Source organism: Mustelus asterias, chromosome 18 (assembly GCF_964213995.1).
Source record: "Mustelus asterias chromosome 18, sMusAst1.hap1.1, whole genome shotgun sequence".
NCBI lineage: Eukaryota > Metazoa > Chordata > Chondrichthyes > Carcharhiniformes > Triakidae > Mustelus > Mustelus asterias.
The window spans coordinates 6,843,886-6,858,456 of NC_135818.1; the positions used below are offsets into that span (position 1 = coordinate 6,843,886).

General features: G+C 43.6%; 1 protein-coding gene across 4 annotated transcripts in view; it reads right to left on the bottom strand.

Annotated features, from left to right (window-relative positions):
* The window catches only part of fsip1 (fibrous sheath interacting protein 1), a 322,079-nt gene that overhangs the window by 122,116 nt on the left and 185,392 nt on the right, over positions 1-14,571 (bottom strand). For all 4 annotated transcript variants that reach the window (XM_078233323.1, XM_078233324.1, XM_078233325.1 and 1 more), the window contains one exon: positions 6,325-6,465. In XM_078233323.1, the coding sequence (XP_078089449.1) occupies positions 6,325-6,465 (141 nt within the window). The remainder of the gene's footprint in view (positions 1-6,324; positions 6,466-14,571) is intronic.

Genomic DNA, 14,571 nt, shown 5'->3' on the forward strand with positions numbered 1-14,571 from the left:
CTCCCACAGTCCGAAAGACATGCTGGTGCCATGCTAAATTCTCCCTCAGTGTACCCAAACAGGCGCCGGAGTGTGACGACCAGAGGATTTTCACAGTGACGTCATTGCAGTGTTAATGTAAGCCTACTTGTGACTAATAAAATAAACTTTAACTTTCAGCAAACAACACACATCCTCCCGCCAGGGGGAAACACACGGCTGGGAGGCCCGAGAATCTTGCTCCAGATTTTTCTTTGTAAGTCTCACATTCGCATAATGTCCCCAACTGTCAACCATTCAGAGGTTTTCTGGAGTCTGCAGAGTCAGCAATTCCTGATGAATCCACCACCTTAAAAAAACCCCAAAAGGGACCTCTGATCCTTGTAATGATAGCTCCAGCCAGACATCTGGCACTACAAAAGGAATCTTTTGGTGGGGAATTGACTGCCAATAGGCTACACTGTTATATCTGTACTCATTGGCATCGCGTTCCACTGCGAGCAGACAACCTAGTTCAAATAAAAGATGTGAACTGATCCAAATCGGACTTAAACAAGGTGCTATGAAAAATGATCCCAATGGACTCTGTTTAAGGTCACTTCAATTTGCATCTACTGATGGCCCAATTAATGTCTCTGCCTTGTTAATCAACAGTTAGAACGCGCTGTCAGCAGGAAATGGACATGATGTGCAGAGATCCAGGGCAGTCTTTGTGTCTGGGAGCTAATACATCAAAGCATTTTGCGAGATCAAAGCGAATGCGTTTCAGATATTTATACCTGTGACATAAAAGTCTTTACAAGCGCACAATGTTCGTGATCATAATACTGCTGCCCTCATAAAAAGGGCTGCGATGTATTAGTTGAAGTACCTGCTCAGAGGAATGGTCCCAATCTAACAGAATTGAATTTGTACCTGATTTAACCGTACCCGGATCCAAAAGAGTTAGGGAAAGTTATCCACCAAAATCGTAATCGGGCCTCGTCAGAGTTAATGGGAACATAAATAGAAGGGGAAATATACAGAAATAATCGGAGTTACACAAATAAATAGATTTCAAAATCTACGTTTGTATAAATATTCTGTCCCAAATTTGTTGATAAAATAATAATGATTTTACCAGCAGTCAGGATTATTAATGTGCAAATCACCCAGAGATCTGTGCTGGATGATTTGCACTGTTGCACTCGTAGTGCTGTAGTGGAAAAGCCTTTCTCTCGACCTCCCTGTTACTTTTAAAAACTTGCTGGATTTGCATATTAAAATTAAACCCGATGCAGTAATTTAGGGCTTATATCCAATTGCACAAGTGTTAATTATTGACGGCATGGTGGCACAATGGTTAGCACTGCTGCTTTACAGCGCCAGGGACCCAGGTTCAATTCCAAACTCCAGTCACTATCTGTGTGGAGTTTGCATGTTCTCCCCGTATCTGCGTGTGTTTCCTCCAGGTGCTCCGGTTTCCTCCCACAGCCTGAAAGGTGTGTGGGTTAAGTGGATTGGCCATGCTGAATTGTCCTTTAGTGTCAGGGGGCCTAGCTAAGGTAAATAAGTGGGATTACGGGGATAGGGCCTGGGTGGGATTGTGGTCGGTGCAGACTGGGTGGGATTGTGGTCGGTGCAGACTGGGTGGGATTGTGGTCGGTGCAGACTGGATGGGCCAAATGGCCTCCTTCTCAGCCCTGTTGGGACACGATGATTCTATTAACAATGCCAATCAACCTCTGTGACCAAGAAGGAAACAACTCAGTTTGTCTCCTTTTCTGCATGTAGTCAATTCTTCTTAGAAATCCGAAGATGTGCGGGTTAGGTGGATTGGCCATGCTAAATTGCCCCTTACTGTCAGGGGGATTAGTGGGATAAATACGTGGGGTTATGGGGATAGGTAGGGCCTGGGTGGGATTGTTGTTGGTGCAGACTCGATGGGCCAAATGGCCTCCTTCTGCACTGGAGGGATTCTTTGATTTAGAAAAATTTAGATTTAAACTTTTTGCTTTTTAACTTTACCTTTCTGTCTATTTTTCCTACTTTCTGAATCCATCCTTTCTTCTCTTCTGTTTCCCTTTCTGTACTTGACTTAACTTTCCAATCCATTCTGCTCCTTCCTTTGTTCCTTTCTCAATTTTTAAATTTCATTGGTTAAAGAGGTTATAGGGCATGATTTTCCAGTTATTCCTGCTGGCGGGATTTGATCCCGTCAGTGGCGACACCCCCCCCCCCCCCCCCCCCCCCACCCCCTGCTATGGGTTCCCCAGCAGCGGAGGGTATGAACAACGATAAGTCCCGTTGACAGCAGCAGGACTGGAAGATCCCGCCACTGGCCAATGGCAGGCTGCCTCTTCCAATCACAGCACAGCGGGTATGGAAAATCCTGCCCACACTCTTGATTCCCTCAAACAGCAAGCTCTCAGATGCCCCGTTGCCATTATCTGCACGCGCTTCCAGCAACTCACAGGCCAACAATTGAGCTGAAGGGTGAGGGATAGAGTCTAACTGCTGGGTCCACCATGTGGTACCTCAGCCAAGCAAGATCCCAGCCAACAAAGGCGCTACCAAGACAAAGGTTCTGCCAGAAGTTGTGGTAAAACATTCACACATAACAAAACAACACTCAATTAATTTAACAAACCACTCGTTAAATATTATTTGCTTTGCCGGGGCTTATGATATCTTCATTTATTAAGCTGATCTTTCTGGACACCCTAGCTATGACTGTAACACTACATTCTGCACTCTCTCCTTTCCTTCTCCCCGATGTACTCTATGAACCGTATGCTTTGTCTGTATAGCGCGCACTGTATCCCAATACATGTGACAATAATAAATCAAATCAAATCAAATCCTTCACAGTAGGATCAGTATAATTCACCATCAGACACCAATTCTTCGATGGAGATAGGAAGGGAGCTAACGTTTCAAGTCCAATATCATCCTTCCGCAAAGAGTCACACTGGACTCGAAATGTTCACTTGGTTTCTCACTGCACAGATGCTGCCAGGCTGGCTGAGTTTTTCCAGCATTTCTGTTTTTAATTATAAACTTCAGCATCTGCAATCTTTTTCTTTCATTAATTACTAAATGTTTAATTGTGCTTTGACTGAAATATTGCCTTACTTGGCACACTGGTTAGCACTGCAGCCTCACAGCGCCAGGGACCCGGATTCGATTCCCGGCTTGGGTTACCGTCTGTGCGGAGTTTGCACATTCTCTCCGTGTCTGCGTGGGTTTCCTCCGGGTGCTCCGGTTTCCTCCCACAGTCCAAAGATGTGCGGGTTAGGTGGATTGGCCGTGCTAAATTGCCCCGAGTGTCGGGGGATTGGCAGGGTAAATGTGTGGGGTTACGGGAATAGGGCTTGGGTGGGATTGTGGTCGGTACAGACATGATGGGCCAAATGGCCTTCTTCTGCACTGCAGGGATTCTATGATTCCACTTTGAATTACATCTTATAAATCCATGATGAAAATTGAATTTCTATGGATTTGAAGAAGTAACGAAGGAAAGTGGCTTTTGAGTGAGTCTGGAAATGTGTTTGAATTCGATACCTCGCTCTGTTTTTTGGAGGTTGGCATAGTGACACATGGAAACATTATGGGATGTTTTACCACACTGAAATAAACAGCTGTCCCAAACCACTGAAGATAAAACATCTTGGGCAAAAATAGCAGGGGAACAAAATTAAATTACACCCCAAGACAAAATACTGCGGATTCGTGCAATGACAAGCTAGTGTACAGCAGAGGTACAGGACTTTGACCATGCAATCCATTTGGATTGATACACAGCCTGTGTCAAGAACTGAACAATGTATGAAAGGTGCGACACTTTAAGCTTGTGAAACGGCTACAGCACCCTCCCTCTGACTGCCCCAAGATAACTTCTTCCATTCCGGCTGCCTTCAAAGGTTTGTCACAATTCACGTTCGAACTGGGGTCAAGCAAGGCTATGCCAGCCTGGGCCCCCTGGCACTGCCCAAGTGGCAAATTGCCAATGCCCAGGAGGCACCTTGGCACTGCCCACCTGGCATAGGGCAGTGCCAAGAGGGCGGGGCCTAATGGGAGCAAGGCCTAATGGGGGCAAGGCCTAATGGGGGGACGATAGGTGGGGGTGGAGGGTCCTGCTGCCACTCAGTATTTGGGCTGAGTGACAGAGGGAGGGAGGCCAGCAATTGGGGCTGGACTTCAGGGAGGGGGGGTTGGGGAGGGAGGGGGCAGTCTGCTTTGGGGAAGGTCAGGGCTGCCAGTGGAGGGGGGGGGGGGGGGGGAGATTGGTGGGGGAGATCGGGGCTGCGGGGGGAGGGTGGAACATTGAGGCGGGCTGAGGGTGGCGAGGCGGGGGGGGGGGGGGGTCGAGGCTGGCCCAGAAATGTCCGGGGTTCCAGCCGAGGGGGGGTTTGGAGGGCCGGTTTTGGGGGTTCGCAGGGCTGGTGGCCATCGGGAGGACGACAGTGCAGGGCGCTGCACATATGTGAGCTTGGTGCTGACAAATCAGCCCATGCGCAATGGCCCGCTCAGCACTATGCTGCCAGTCTCTCCAGTGGGAATAGGGCCAGTCCCTTGATTTTCAGACTGATTTACGTTCGTGCATTCTGCAGTGCAGAGTACGGGAGATTCTTCTTGAAACTCCTGCTGAAAAAACCAGCGTGACTTACTCCAGTTTTTACACGAATTCTACACTTAAAATTTAATTGGGGAATCACCCCCTTGCTTTATATTCCAGATTTATTAACGGAATTCAAACTCCACCTGCTGCCCTGGTGGGATTTGAACTCATGCACCTAGAGCACTAACCTTGGCCTTTGGATTACTGGTGCAATTAAATTTCTGTAAGAAGTCTCACAAGACCAGGTTAAAGTCCAACAGGTTTATTTGGTATCACGAGCTTTCGGAGCACTGTTCCTTCATCAGGTTGAACATCACTCACCTGATGAAGGGGCAGTGCTCCGAAAGCTTGTGCTACCAAATAAACTTGTTGGACTTTAACCTGGTCTTGTGAGACTTCTTACTGTGCCCACCCCAGTCCAACGCCGGCATCTCCACATCATAATTAAATTACCAGTACACCATAACTTCCCCATGCAATCATCTATGAATTTCTTGGGACGGAAAGCAGCCAGAGACATGCAGAATTAAAATGAGCCTAATGGCTTCCTTTTATTAAAACTGCTTCTGCAGACTCTAGCAGACTCCATCTGCTGGTACAAATGCATTTGGTAGCTTCAAGTGATCAAAATGTACATTGCACTTTTCAAAACACTACATCATCAATAAGGATTTATATCTCCTTAAAGCAGAAATTCAAGTTCTTCATTACAATTCAACAGTAGCTTTAGGATTATGAACAAAAACAACGTATTGTTTTGAGATCATTTCTATTAATTTTTAAGCAATAACACTTTTGTGCCTGGTGTCAGTTTTATGGAGATATTTTACGATTATATTTTGTAACATGTAACTTACCAGGTTCTAAGGTTTTCAGAGAGATACTACCCTTTCCTAGTTTACTGTAAACTACCAACATTTCTACCTATCACCACCCCATTAAGCCATTTGAACATTTTCATAAAATAATGCATACAGGTACAGTATTTTGTGGTCAGTTTGCGTAGCCATGCACATTAAATTAGGTATAATTTTACTAAAAGGGAATGGAGAAAAGATAGCAGTCAAACATGGCATTGAAGTTCTCATTCATTCCATTTAAAACCTCAGCGTTAAAAACTCATGGGAGACTAAAGGTTGTTCTTCTGAACAGAGCTTCATCTTAAAGAGGCTTAATTTCCTTCATTGGCTACAATGGATCCGTCCCCAGCCACAGGCTTACTGGAAAGTTAGTAAAGACAGTATGATGCATACAACAAAAGTACCCTAAGCGAGTGAAAGCAGGCTTCATTCGGATTACATGACCTTTTCGGAGATTGGGGCCAGTATTTTACGACCTCGCTCGGGCGAGGCTCGTAAATTCCCGCCCAAGGCCAACAGAGAGTTCCGTTCTGCGAGTCATGCCCTCCTCGATTCCGGGGGGAGGGGGGGGGGGGGGGCATGGCGGTAAAATTAGGCTTTCGGAGAGATGGAACCTTCAGAAGATGAAAAGAATCGTTGATAGGCCACAAAATGTGGCAACTAACCCATTGCAAAATGTGTTCTAATTTGATTTATCTGCAGATACCAAGGTGGTGAAGCAGTGATAAAGCAACAAGTAATTGAAAACAAAAAGGAAAGTCAATAATTTGATCAAATAAGAAATAAAAGAAAAAGGTTTTCATCTTCAACTCATCCTCTCCACCTCTACCATTCCCTGAAACATTTTCAGCTACCAGAAGGTTTTCTATGGAGATCTTTACTCACTGAAGACTCACTGAAGGCTATCTCCAGGCATTTCAGGCGTTGTTCTATCTCTTCCATTCGCAAGTGATGCTCCCGTTCGGCACGCAGTTGTACAAGGACCTCTTCACCTGGCTCAATCTCTACACAGCTGCTTACAGAGTCCTGAAAACAAACAGTCATTCAAACAAATGGAACTAATTAATGATGTAATTAAGGAGACATTTAGAGTCCAGTCTGTAATAAGTTTCACACTTGAGTTTCATTTTGAATTATTAACTTGATGCTTCTGTTACGCAGTGTGAAGCACCTCAGGCAATATTGTGCCATTAACTGGAACCACTACTGCTTCATTTAATACTGAATTTCTGGACACTCTGCTGGCTTCTCAAAATGCAGTGGAGTTAATAAAACACTAATATTCAATCAGAACTTTGTTTACTGCTGGTCCATGCAACACTGGAAAATATTAATTTATAATTAAATTGCACTTAAGATGTACCAGATAGGCTATTATTCTATCAAGGATTTGCTAAGTGCATTCCAAGTTCTAATAAACTAGAATCTACAGTTATTTCTGATATATGCTGTACTATACCATTAATCTTTTTAGCCAAGATATAATATCTTAATAATAAGCAATTTTAATATATGAAATTAAAATATAAATATTAGGAAATAAAACATTCCAAAAGTAAAACCTTTTTTAAATGTACAAAAATGATTTGAACTAGGGTGGCATGGTGGCACAGTGGTTAGCACTGCTGCCTCACAGCACCAGGGACCCAGATTCAATTCCAACCTTGGGTGACTGTGTGTGTGGAGTCTGCACGTTCTCCCCATGTCTGCATGGGTTTCCTCCGGGTGCTCCGCTTTTCTCCCACAGATGTGTAGGTTAGGTGGATTGGCCATGCTAAATTGCCCCTTAGGGTTCCAAAATGTGTAAGTTAGGGGGATTAGCCGGGTAAATATGTGGGGTTACAGGGATAGTGTTTCCATCAGAGACTCGGTGCAGACTCAATGGGCCAATGGTCCTCCTTCTGCACTGTAAGGATTCTATGATTCTAGTTATGAAGACAAAGAATTTGCTTTGAATTATAAAGTAAAATGTATTCTAAACTAATGCCAATTCTTAGCTTCTCCTGAATTCTTAAGAACAGGTTCAATGAAACATTTTTGATTACACAACACCTAGAAATTGAAAGAATGAACCACAAATGACAAATAATACAATGTACAAGGTAAATATTTAAGTAAATCTGATTCGGGGCTTGTACTGACTTGCAGTAACATTCTTGTAACCTCGTCTTCAACCTGTGGCGACTCAGTCTTACTCAATTTTACTTGGAAAATAGGGAAATCAGTATGACCCCCAGGTTAAAACCTGGCATGTAAACAAACACCGAGAGTCCTGCCTGTGCACATCCAGTGCACGTGAAGATTCAAATACAGTTTTGTTTTGTTAAAAGAAAGTAATGTTGTACAAAGCGCACTAACTTTTGCACCGCTAGGAAATGAATGGACAATATTGCCTCTTTAGTCAATAGACATATCTGATTATTAGGGAATCGATTATTTTGAGAAGAAAGGAACACGGATAGAATATACTCCTAAAACAAGTCAGAAGTGTAACTTTAACGCATCTTGCTGTTTTCAGCAGGTTTTAGATAGATTAATCTTCCCTCAAGTCGAGTTCCATTATTTACAAAGGATTTTGAAATAAAGAGGAAAAGAACATTGTCATAATTAGTATACATCTGCATCCAAGACAAGAAATCCGCCATTATACACTTGTTGTCACTGGCAGATGGGAGCTGCAGCATTGATTAGCAGTGTCTTGTTTCTACGGTGGCACAGTGGTTAGCACTGCTGCCTCACGGCACCAGGGACCCGGGTCACTGTCTGTGTGGAGTCTGCACGTTCTCTCCAGTGTCTCCGGATGCTCCAGTTTCCTCCCACACTCCAAAGATGTACAGGTTGGGTTGATTGGCCATGCCAAATTGCCCCTTAGTGTCAGGGGGATTAGCAGAGTAAATGCGTGTGGTTAAATGGAAAGGGCCTAGGTGGGATTGTTGTCAGTGCAGGCTCGATGGGCCAACTGGCCTCATTCTGCACTGTAGGGATTCTATGATACTCTTTGGCTACAGATCTGTCTCTACCGGCCAGGACAGAGGTCTGCCATGCATGCTCATACATAAACGCAAAACTCCAGCCTCTGTTAGGAAACCTTAAGTGTACTGAGAATATGAAAATGAGTGCTACTTAAGGCAGCATGGTGGCACAGTGGTTAGCACCACTGCAAGCCTGGGTAAGATGCTCTTTCGGAGAGTCAGTGCAGGCTTGATGGGCTGAATGGCTTTCTTCTGCACAGTAGGGATTCTATGGATTCCTTCCGCATCTTACTAACAACAACCTATATTTATATACCTAAAATGCTGGAAAATCTCAGCAGAGAAGGGTCACCCGGACTCGAAACGTTGGCTTTATTCTCTCTCCACAGATGCTGCCAGACCTGCTGAGATTTTCCAGCATTTTCTGTTTTTGTTTCCGATTCCAACATCCGCAGTATTTTGCCTTTAGTTTAACTATATTTATATAGTGTTGTCAACATAATAGAAAAATTCCAAGGCGCTTCACAAGAGAATTACAAAATAAAATGATACCATGCCATTGAAGGGATATTAAGTCAGATGACCCAAACATTGGGTCAAAGAGGTAGGTTTTCAGGAGAGTCTTACAGGAATGAGCAAGGGAAAGAGCAGAGAGGTATAGGAAGAGAATTCCAGAACTTTGGGTCTTTCTCAAAAGACTAATGAAATTTGACATGTCGTAGCTGCACCCCAAACTTTTACAGATGCACCATAGAAAGCATTCTTTCTGGTTGTACCACAGCTTGGTATGGATCCTGCTCTGCCCAAGACCACAAGAAACTACAAAGGGTCACGAATGTAGCCCAACCCATCACACAAACCAGCCTCCTATCCATTGATTCTGTCTAAACTTTCCACTGCCTCAGTAAAGCAACCAGCATAATTAAGGACCCCACGGATCCCATTCTCTCTTCCACCTTCTTCTGTCGGAAAAACGACACAAAAATCTGAGATCACGTACCAACCGACTTAGGAACAGTTTCTTCCCTGCTGCCAACAGACTTTTGAATGGACCTACCTCGCATTAAATTGATCTTTCTCTACACCCTTGCCATGACTGTAACACTATATACTGCACTCTCTCCTTTCCTTCTCTATGAACGGTATGCTTTGTCTGTATAACGTGCAAGAAACAATACTTTTCACTGTATGCTAATACATGTGATAATAATAAATCAAATCAAAGACAGCTGAAGATACATCAGCCAATGATGGAATGATTAAAATCAGGGATACACAAGAGGCCAAAATTAGAGGGGTGCGGATTTCTTGGAGGATTGTGGAGCTGCCGGAGAGTAGGTAGGTGCGAGGCCCTGAAGAGATCAGAATGCAAGGATGAAAATTTTAAAATGAAGATTTTCGCTTGATTGGGGGCCAATAAAAGTCAGAGAGCGCAGGGACGATCAGATGAAAGACAGGGTTTTGGTTTCACATTTACAAAGGGCAGAACCCAGGGGTGCATTAAAATAGTCAAATTTATAGGTAGCAACAACATGGGTGAGGATTTCAGCAGCCGATCAGCTGGGATCCGGGTGAAGTCTGGTGATGTTACGGAGATAAAAATCAGCGGTCTTAGTGTTGTCACAAAAATGTGGTCAGAAGCTCATCTTGGGATCAAATGTGGCACCAAGGTTGTGAATAAACCGGTTTAATCTCAGACTGTTGCCAGGGAGAGAGATGTTATTCACAGTTTATCAAGTGCCCAGGAGAGGCAATAAAGCCACTGAGGAATTTTCGCTCATCAGAGTGACATCAGAATGTACAAAAATGACAAACAGGAAAAGATCAGCAGGCCCATAAGGCCCACACTCATGATGGCTGGTACAGCACAAATAGACGCTTCCAGTCCTCCCCCCGATCCCTGCAGCCATGCGAGATATACTCCATGCTGTCACTCAGATGGTCTGAATGATTTCCCTCAAAGGGGTCTCTTAAAGCTCCCTTCAGGATTTTGGATGGAATAAGTCTGAAATGACACTGTCACTTACCTATGTGTGGCTACAAAGCAGAAACTGCATAGCCTGAAACTGCACAGAGATAACTCTCTGATCTCCAGCCATGGAAGAATTCAGGCTGTCTCTCTTTCCTTGGAGCCACATGCTTCCTATAGGCAATGATCCATTAGAAATACCTCCACTGCATAATTCTCTTACTGTAACCTGAACTCCAACCTGAGCGGAACAAGCTTATCATTTTATATTCTCGTCTCTTTCTCCAGAGGGCAGCATGGTGGCACAGTGGTTAGCACTGCTGCCTCACAGCCCCAGAAACCCAGGTTTGATTCCCGGCTTGGGTCACTGAGTGGAGTTTGTACATTCTCCCCGTGTCTGCGTGGGTTTCCTCCGGGTGCTCCGGTTTCCTCCCGCAGTCCAAGGATGTGCGGGTTAGGCGGATTGGCCATGCTACATTGCCCCTTAGTGTCAGGGGGACTAGCTAGGGTAAATGTATGGGGCTAGGGCCTGGGTGGGATTGTGGTCAGTGCAGACTCAATGGGCCGAATGGCCTCCTCCTGCTGTGTAGGATTCTATGATTCTACATGTATGTGCTTATAGCTGTGCTGCATCAAGATGTGACAGCTCCTACATAAAGTGTGGTGAAATCTGACGTAGACTGGAGCTTTCTCTGGGAAGCACTCCCTCCATAGTGGATTTATTGCTATTGGTTTTATCAAATGCAGTGTTTTCAGATGAAAGTAAAATAAAATCATGCCATGTAAAATCCAATTCTTTCAAGGCCCCCCTTCTGCACTGTAGGAATTCCTTGATTCAAAGTTTATGAATTAATTGTAGACACTGGCTACTAAAATCAAATTGCGGAATTTCAAATGAGTCGTACAAACAACATTGCAAGTCACCTGCGTGGTTGCTTTAATAAGAAAGCCTCATTGTACTTGTGTGTTAATCATGAGAATGAAATAGATTGCCCCTTAGACTGCCTGTTGTGCTCTGGGACAGACACTATGCATATTCTTCCCACCTGGCAGTACAGATCTAGGCCGGAATTCTCCCATCCCACCCACCACTGGAATTTTAGGGGGCGGGTTGCGGAGAAAGTGAAACGCCGTCGACGGTCGGGCAGCAATTTCCAGCTTTTAGACCGGAGAATACCGTCCCTAAACCCTTTGTTTCATGCGGTCTGTGATTCAATCATAATGAAACTCGATCCTGTTCTACAAACTCAAACTGACTTGACGGACACATTTAACCTGAATGCTGCCAAAAAAAGCAAAGGTGCAATCATCATCTTGTTTCTTGATCTTCTCCTGGGCTTGGACTCTGATTTATGCACTTTCAATTTGCGGTTACAGCAGTCACAACAGTTTTGTCTGTGACTGAAAGAAATAGCCAGTCTGAGAAAAGAGAACAACCTATTCTTACTGTAGTGTCACGCAGGGTTATATTTTGCTGCATTTCTGGGTGATATATAGCACACCATGGTCCCAGTAGGTTCATTTGGTTTCTAACTTCTCATGCATGGTTTTACAGGAGCAGTACAAAATACACCAAAGCCTTTCTAAATGGCTGAAACATAGGTATTTGCTTAGGTATTAAACTGTGGGTAAATATAATTTAAATTCATTGTTATAGAGTCATAGAGGTTTACAGCATGGAAACAGGCCCTTCGGCCCAACTTGTCCATGCCACCCAGTTTTTACCACTAAGCTAGTCCAAATTTCCTGTGTTTGGCCCATATCCTTCTATACCCATCTTACCCATGTAACTGTCTAAGAAGGCCAAATGCCTTCTTCACCATCTTGTCCACCTGTGACTCCACTTTCAAGGAGCTATGAATGCGTACCTCTCGATTTCTTTGTTCTGTAACTCTCCCCAACACCCTACCATTAACTGAGTAAGTCCTGCCCTGGTTCAATCTAGCAAAATGCATCACCTCGCATTTATCTAAATTAAACTCTATCTGCCATTCATCAGCCCACAGGTCTGACTGATCAAGATCCCGTTGCAATCCTAAATAACCTTCTTCACTACCCACTATGCCACCAATCTTGGTGTCATCTGCAAACTTACTAACCATGCCTCCTAAATTCTCATCCAAATCATGAATATAAATGATAAGTAACAGTGGACCCAGCACCAATCACTGAGGCACACCGCGGGTCACAGGCCTTCAGTTTGAAAAACAACCCTCTACAACCACCCTCCATCTTCTATTGTCAAGCCAATTTTGTATCCGATTGGCTAAGTACAATCAATAGCTGTGAATCAATATTAGTGACAACTGGATCAGCATCCACACATTTGCATGGGAAGTTTAATTGTGTGTGAAATAATTTAGGTTGAGTTTGGGCACATAAGCAGGCGACTTAAAAGGAGCAAGACGAAAGATATATTGGTAAATTTTCACTGAGGCGTTGCAACTGGAATCATGTTGCGCAGTTTTAAAAATGAATTCAGTAGTAAACCCGTACTAAATTTGTTAAAGATGTTAAAATATTTTTTTGATGATGTTAATGTGTCTGTTCCTAAGATTGCAGTCTGATTTCGACATCTTTGAATCCTGATAGCATCAAGGGTTTGTAAGTCTGAGGGTTGAAACTGAGATTGATTGGATCGTTAAGACAGTTTAGAATCTTCGCTGTTAACGATAATGTTTCCAATCTCCCTCGCGATTCCAGCATTCACATTTAGACAAAACTGTTTTTTAAAAAAAGCATGTCAAGCAGAACAAATTCCACGTTAATTGCGAATGTTTTCAAACCTTTTTCAGCAGGGAGCCTAACGGCAAGATTTTCTTTAAATGTGCTTTGCTGGCGTGCAATTTAGACCCGTCTTACAACCCATTGCCAATTATAGTTCCGACTGAAAGCCGAACCCATGTCCTTTTGTTAATGCAGCCAAGAGTAATCTACAGGAGGAAACTGCACAAAACAAAATGTGTTGAACAATTTCCCACACCACACCTACATGCTTTGCTGCCTCACTGCGAAGTAAAGGATGACCCTGTAGAATATATCTTTGCAATTAGTTTCTTCCTTCTGACAATCAGCATTTTCAGAGGATCCATTTGCAAAAATGCATGTTGACTTTGCAAACAGTGAAACAAATAGCTTGACTTTCTTCCAATCATCCGGATTCAAATGTATTGTTGGGGAAACAATGGTAGATAACAATTTTTTTATTACTTGCACATCTGATTTGATTTGATTTATTATTGTCACATGTATTAGTATACACTGAAAAGTATTGTTTCTAGCGCGCGATACAGACAAAGCATACCGTAGTGTTACAGCTATAGCTAGGGTGTAGAGAAAGATCAACTTAATGCGAGGTAGGTCCATTCAAAAGTCTGATGGCAGCAGGGAAGAAGCTGTTCTTGAGTCAGTTGGTATGTGACCTCAGACTTTTGTATCATTTTCCCGACGGAAGAAGGTGGAAGAGAGAATGTCTGGGCATCTGGGGTCCTTAATTATGCTGGCTGCTTTTCCAAGGCAGTGAGAAATGTAGACAGAGTCAATGGATGGGAGGCTGGTTTGTGTGATGGATATCTGTAAAGACTCGTATTCCAACCATTATTTTGTAAGTTGAGTTTGTGTCTTTATATGCTCTGTTTGTGAACAGAACTCCCACTCACCTGACGAAGGAGCAGCAAGCGCTCCGAAAGCTAGTGTTTTACAGATGCACAGAACATTTACTAAGACCAAATAGTTGAACATATTTTTACCCAATTAAAAGACACCAAGGGTGGGATTCTCCGACCATGTGCTCACGAAGCCCAGAAATTCCCATCCGAGGTCCGTGGGCTTTCACACGATCTGTTGAATTTTCTGTCTCGTCCACCACAACAAATCTTCAGCCCTAATGTTCAAAAGTCAAAAGGGAAACGCCTTTGTTTGAGATGAAATGAAACTCTTTAAGAGGGCAGGCAAGAGAGTGAACGCACAGATCGTTTCTATCAAGACCATTTTCAAAAGGATCCAGAGTTCAACGAGTGAAGTCACTTATCAAGTGAAACCTTAAAATAGCTTTAAATTAGTTTTCACAGTTGGCAACATGGACATCTTGTAGCTTAAGTGTAATAAGTCTTCGGAGGTCTCTGCATCAAAACCCCTTTATTTACAAACTCTCACAGCAGTACACAGAGTGCCAGCAGTCTACCTTCGGAA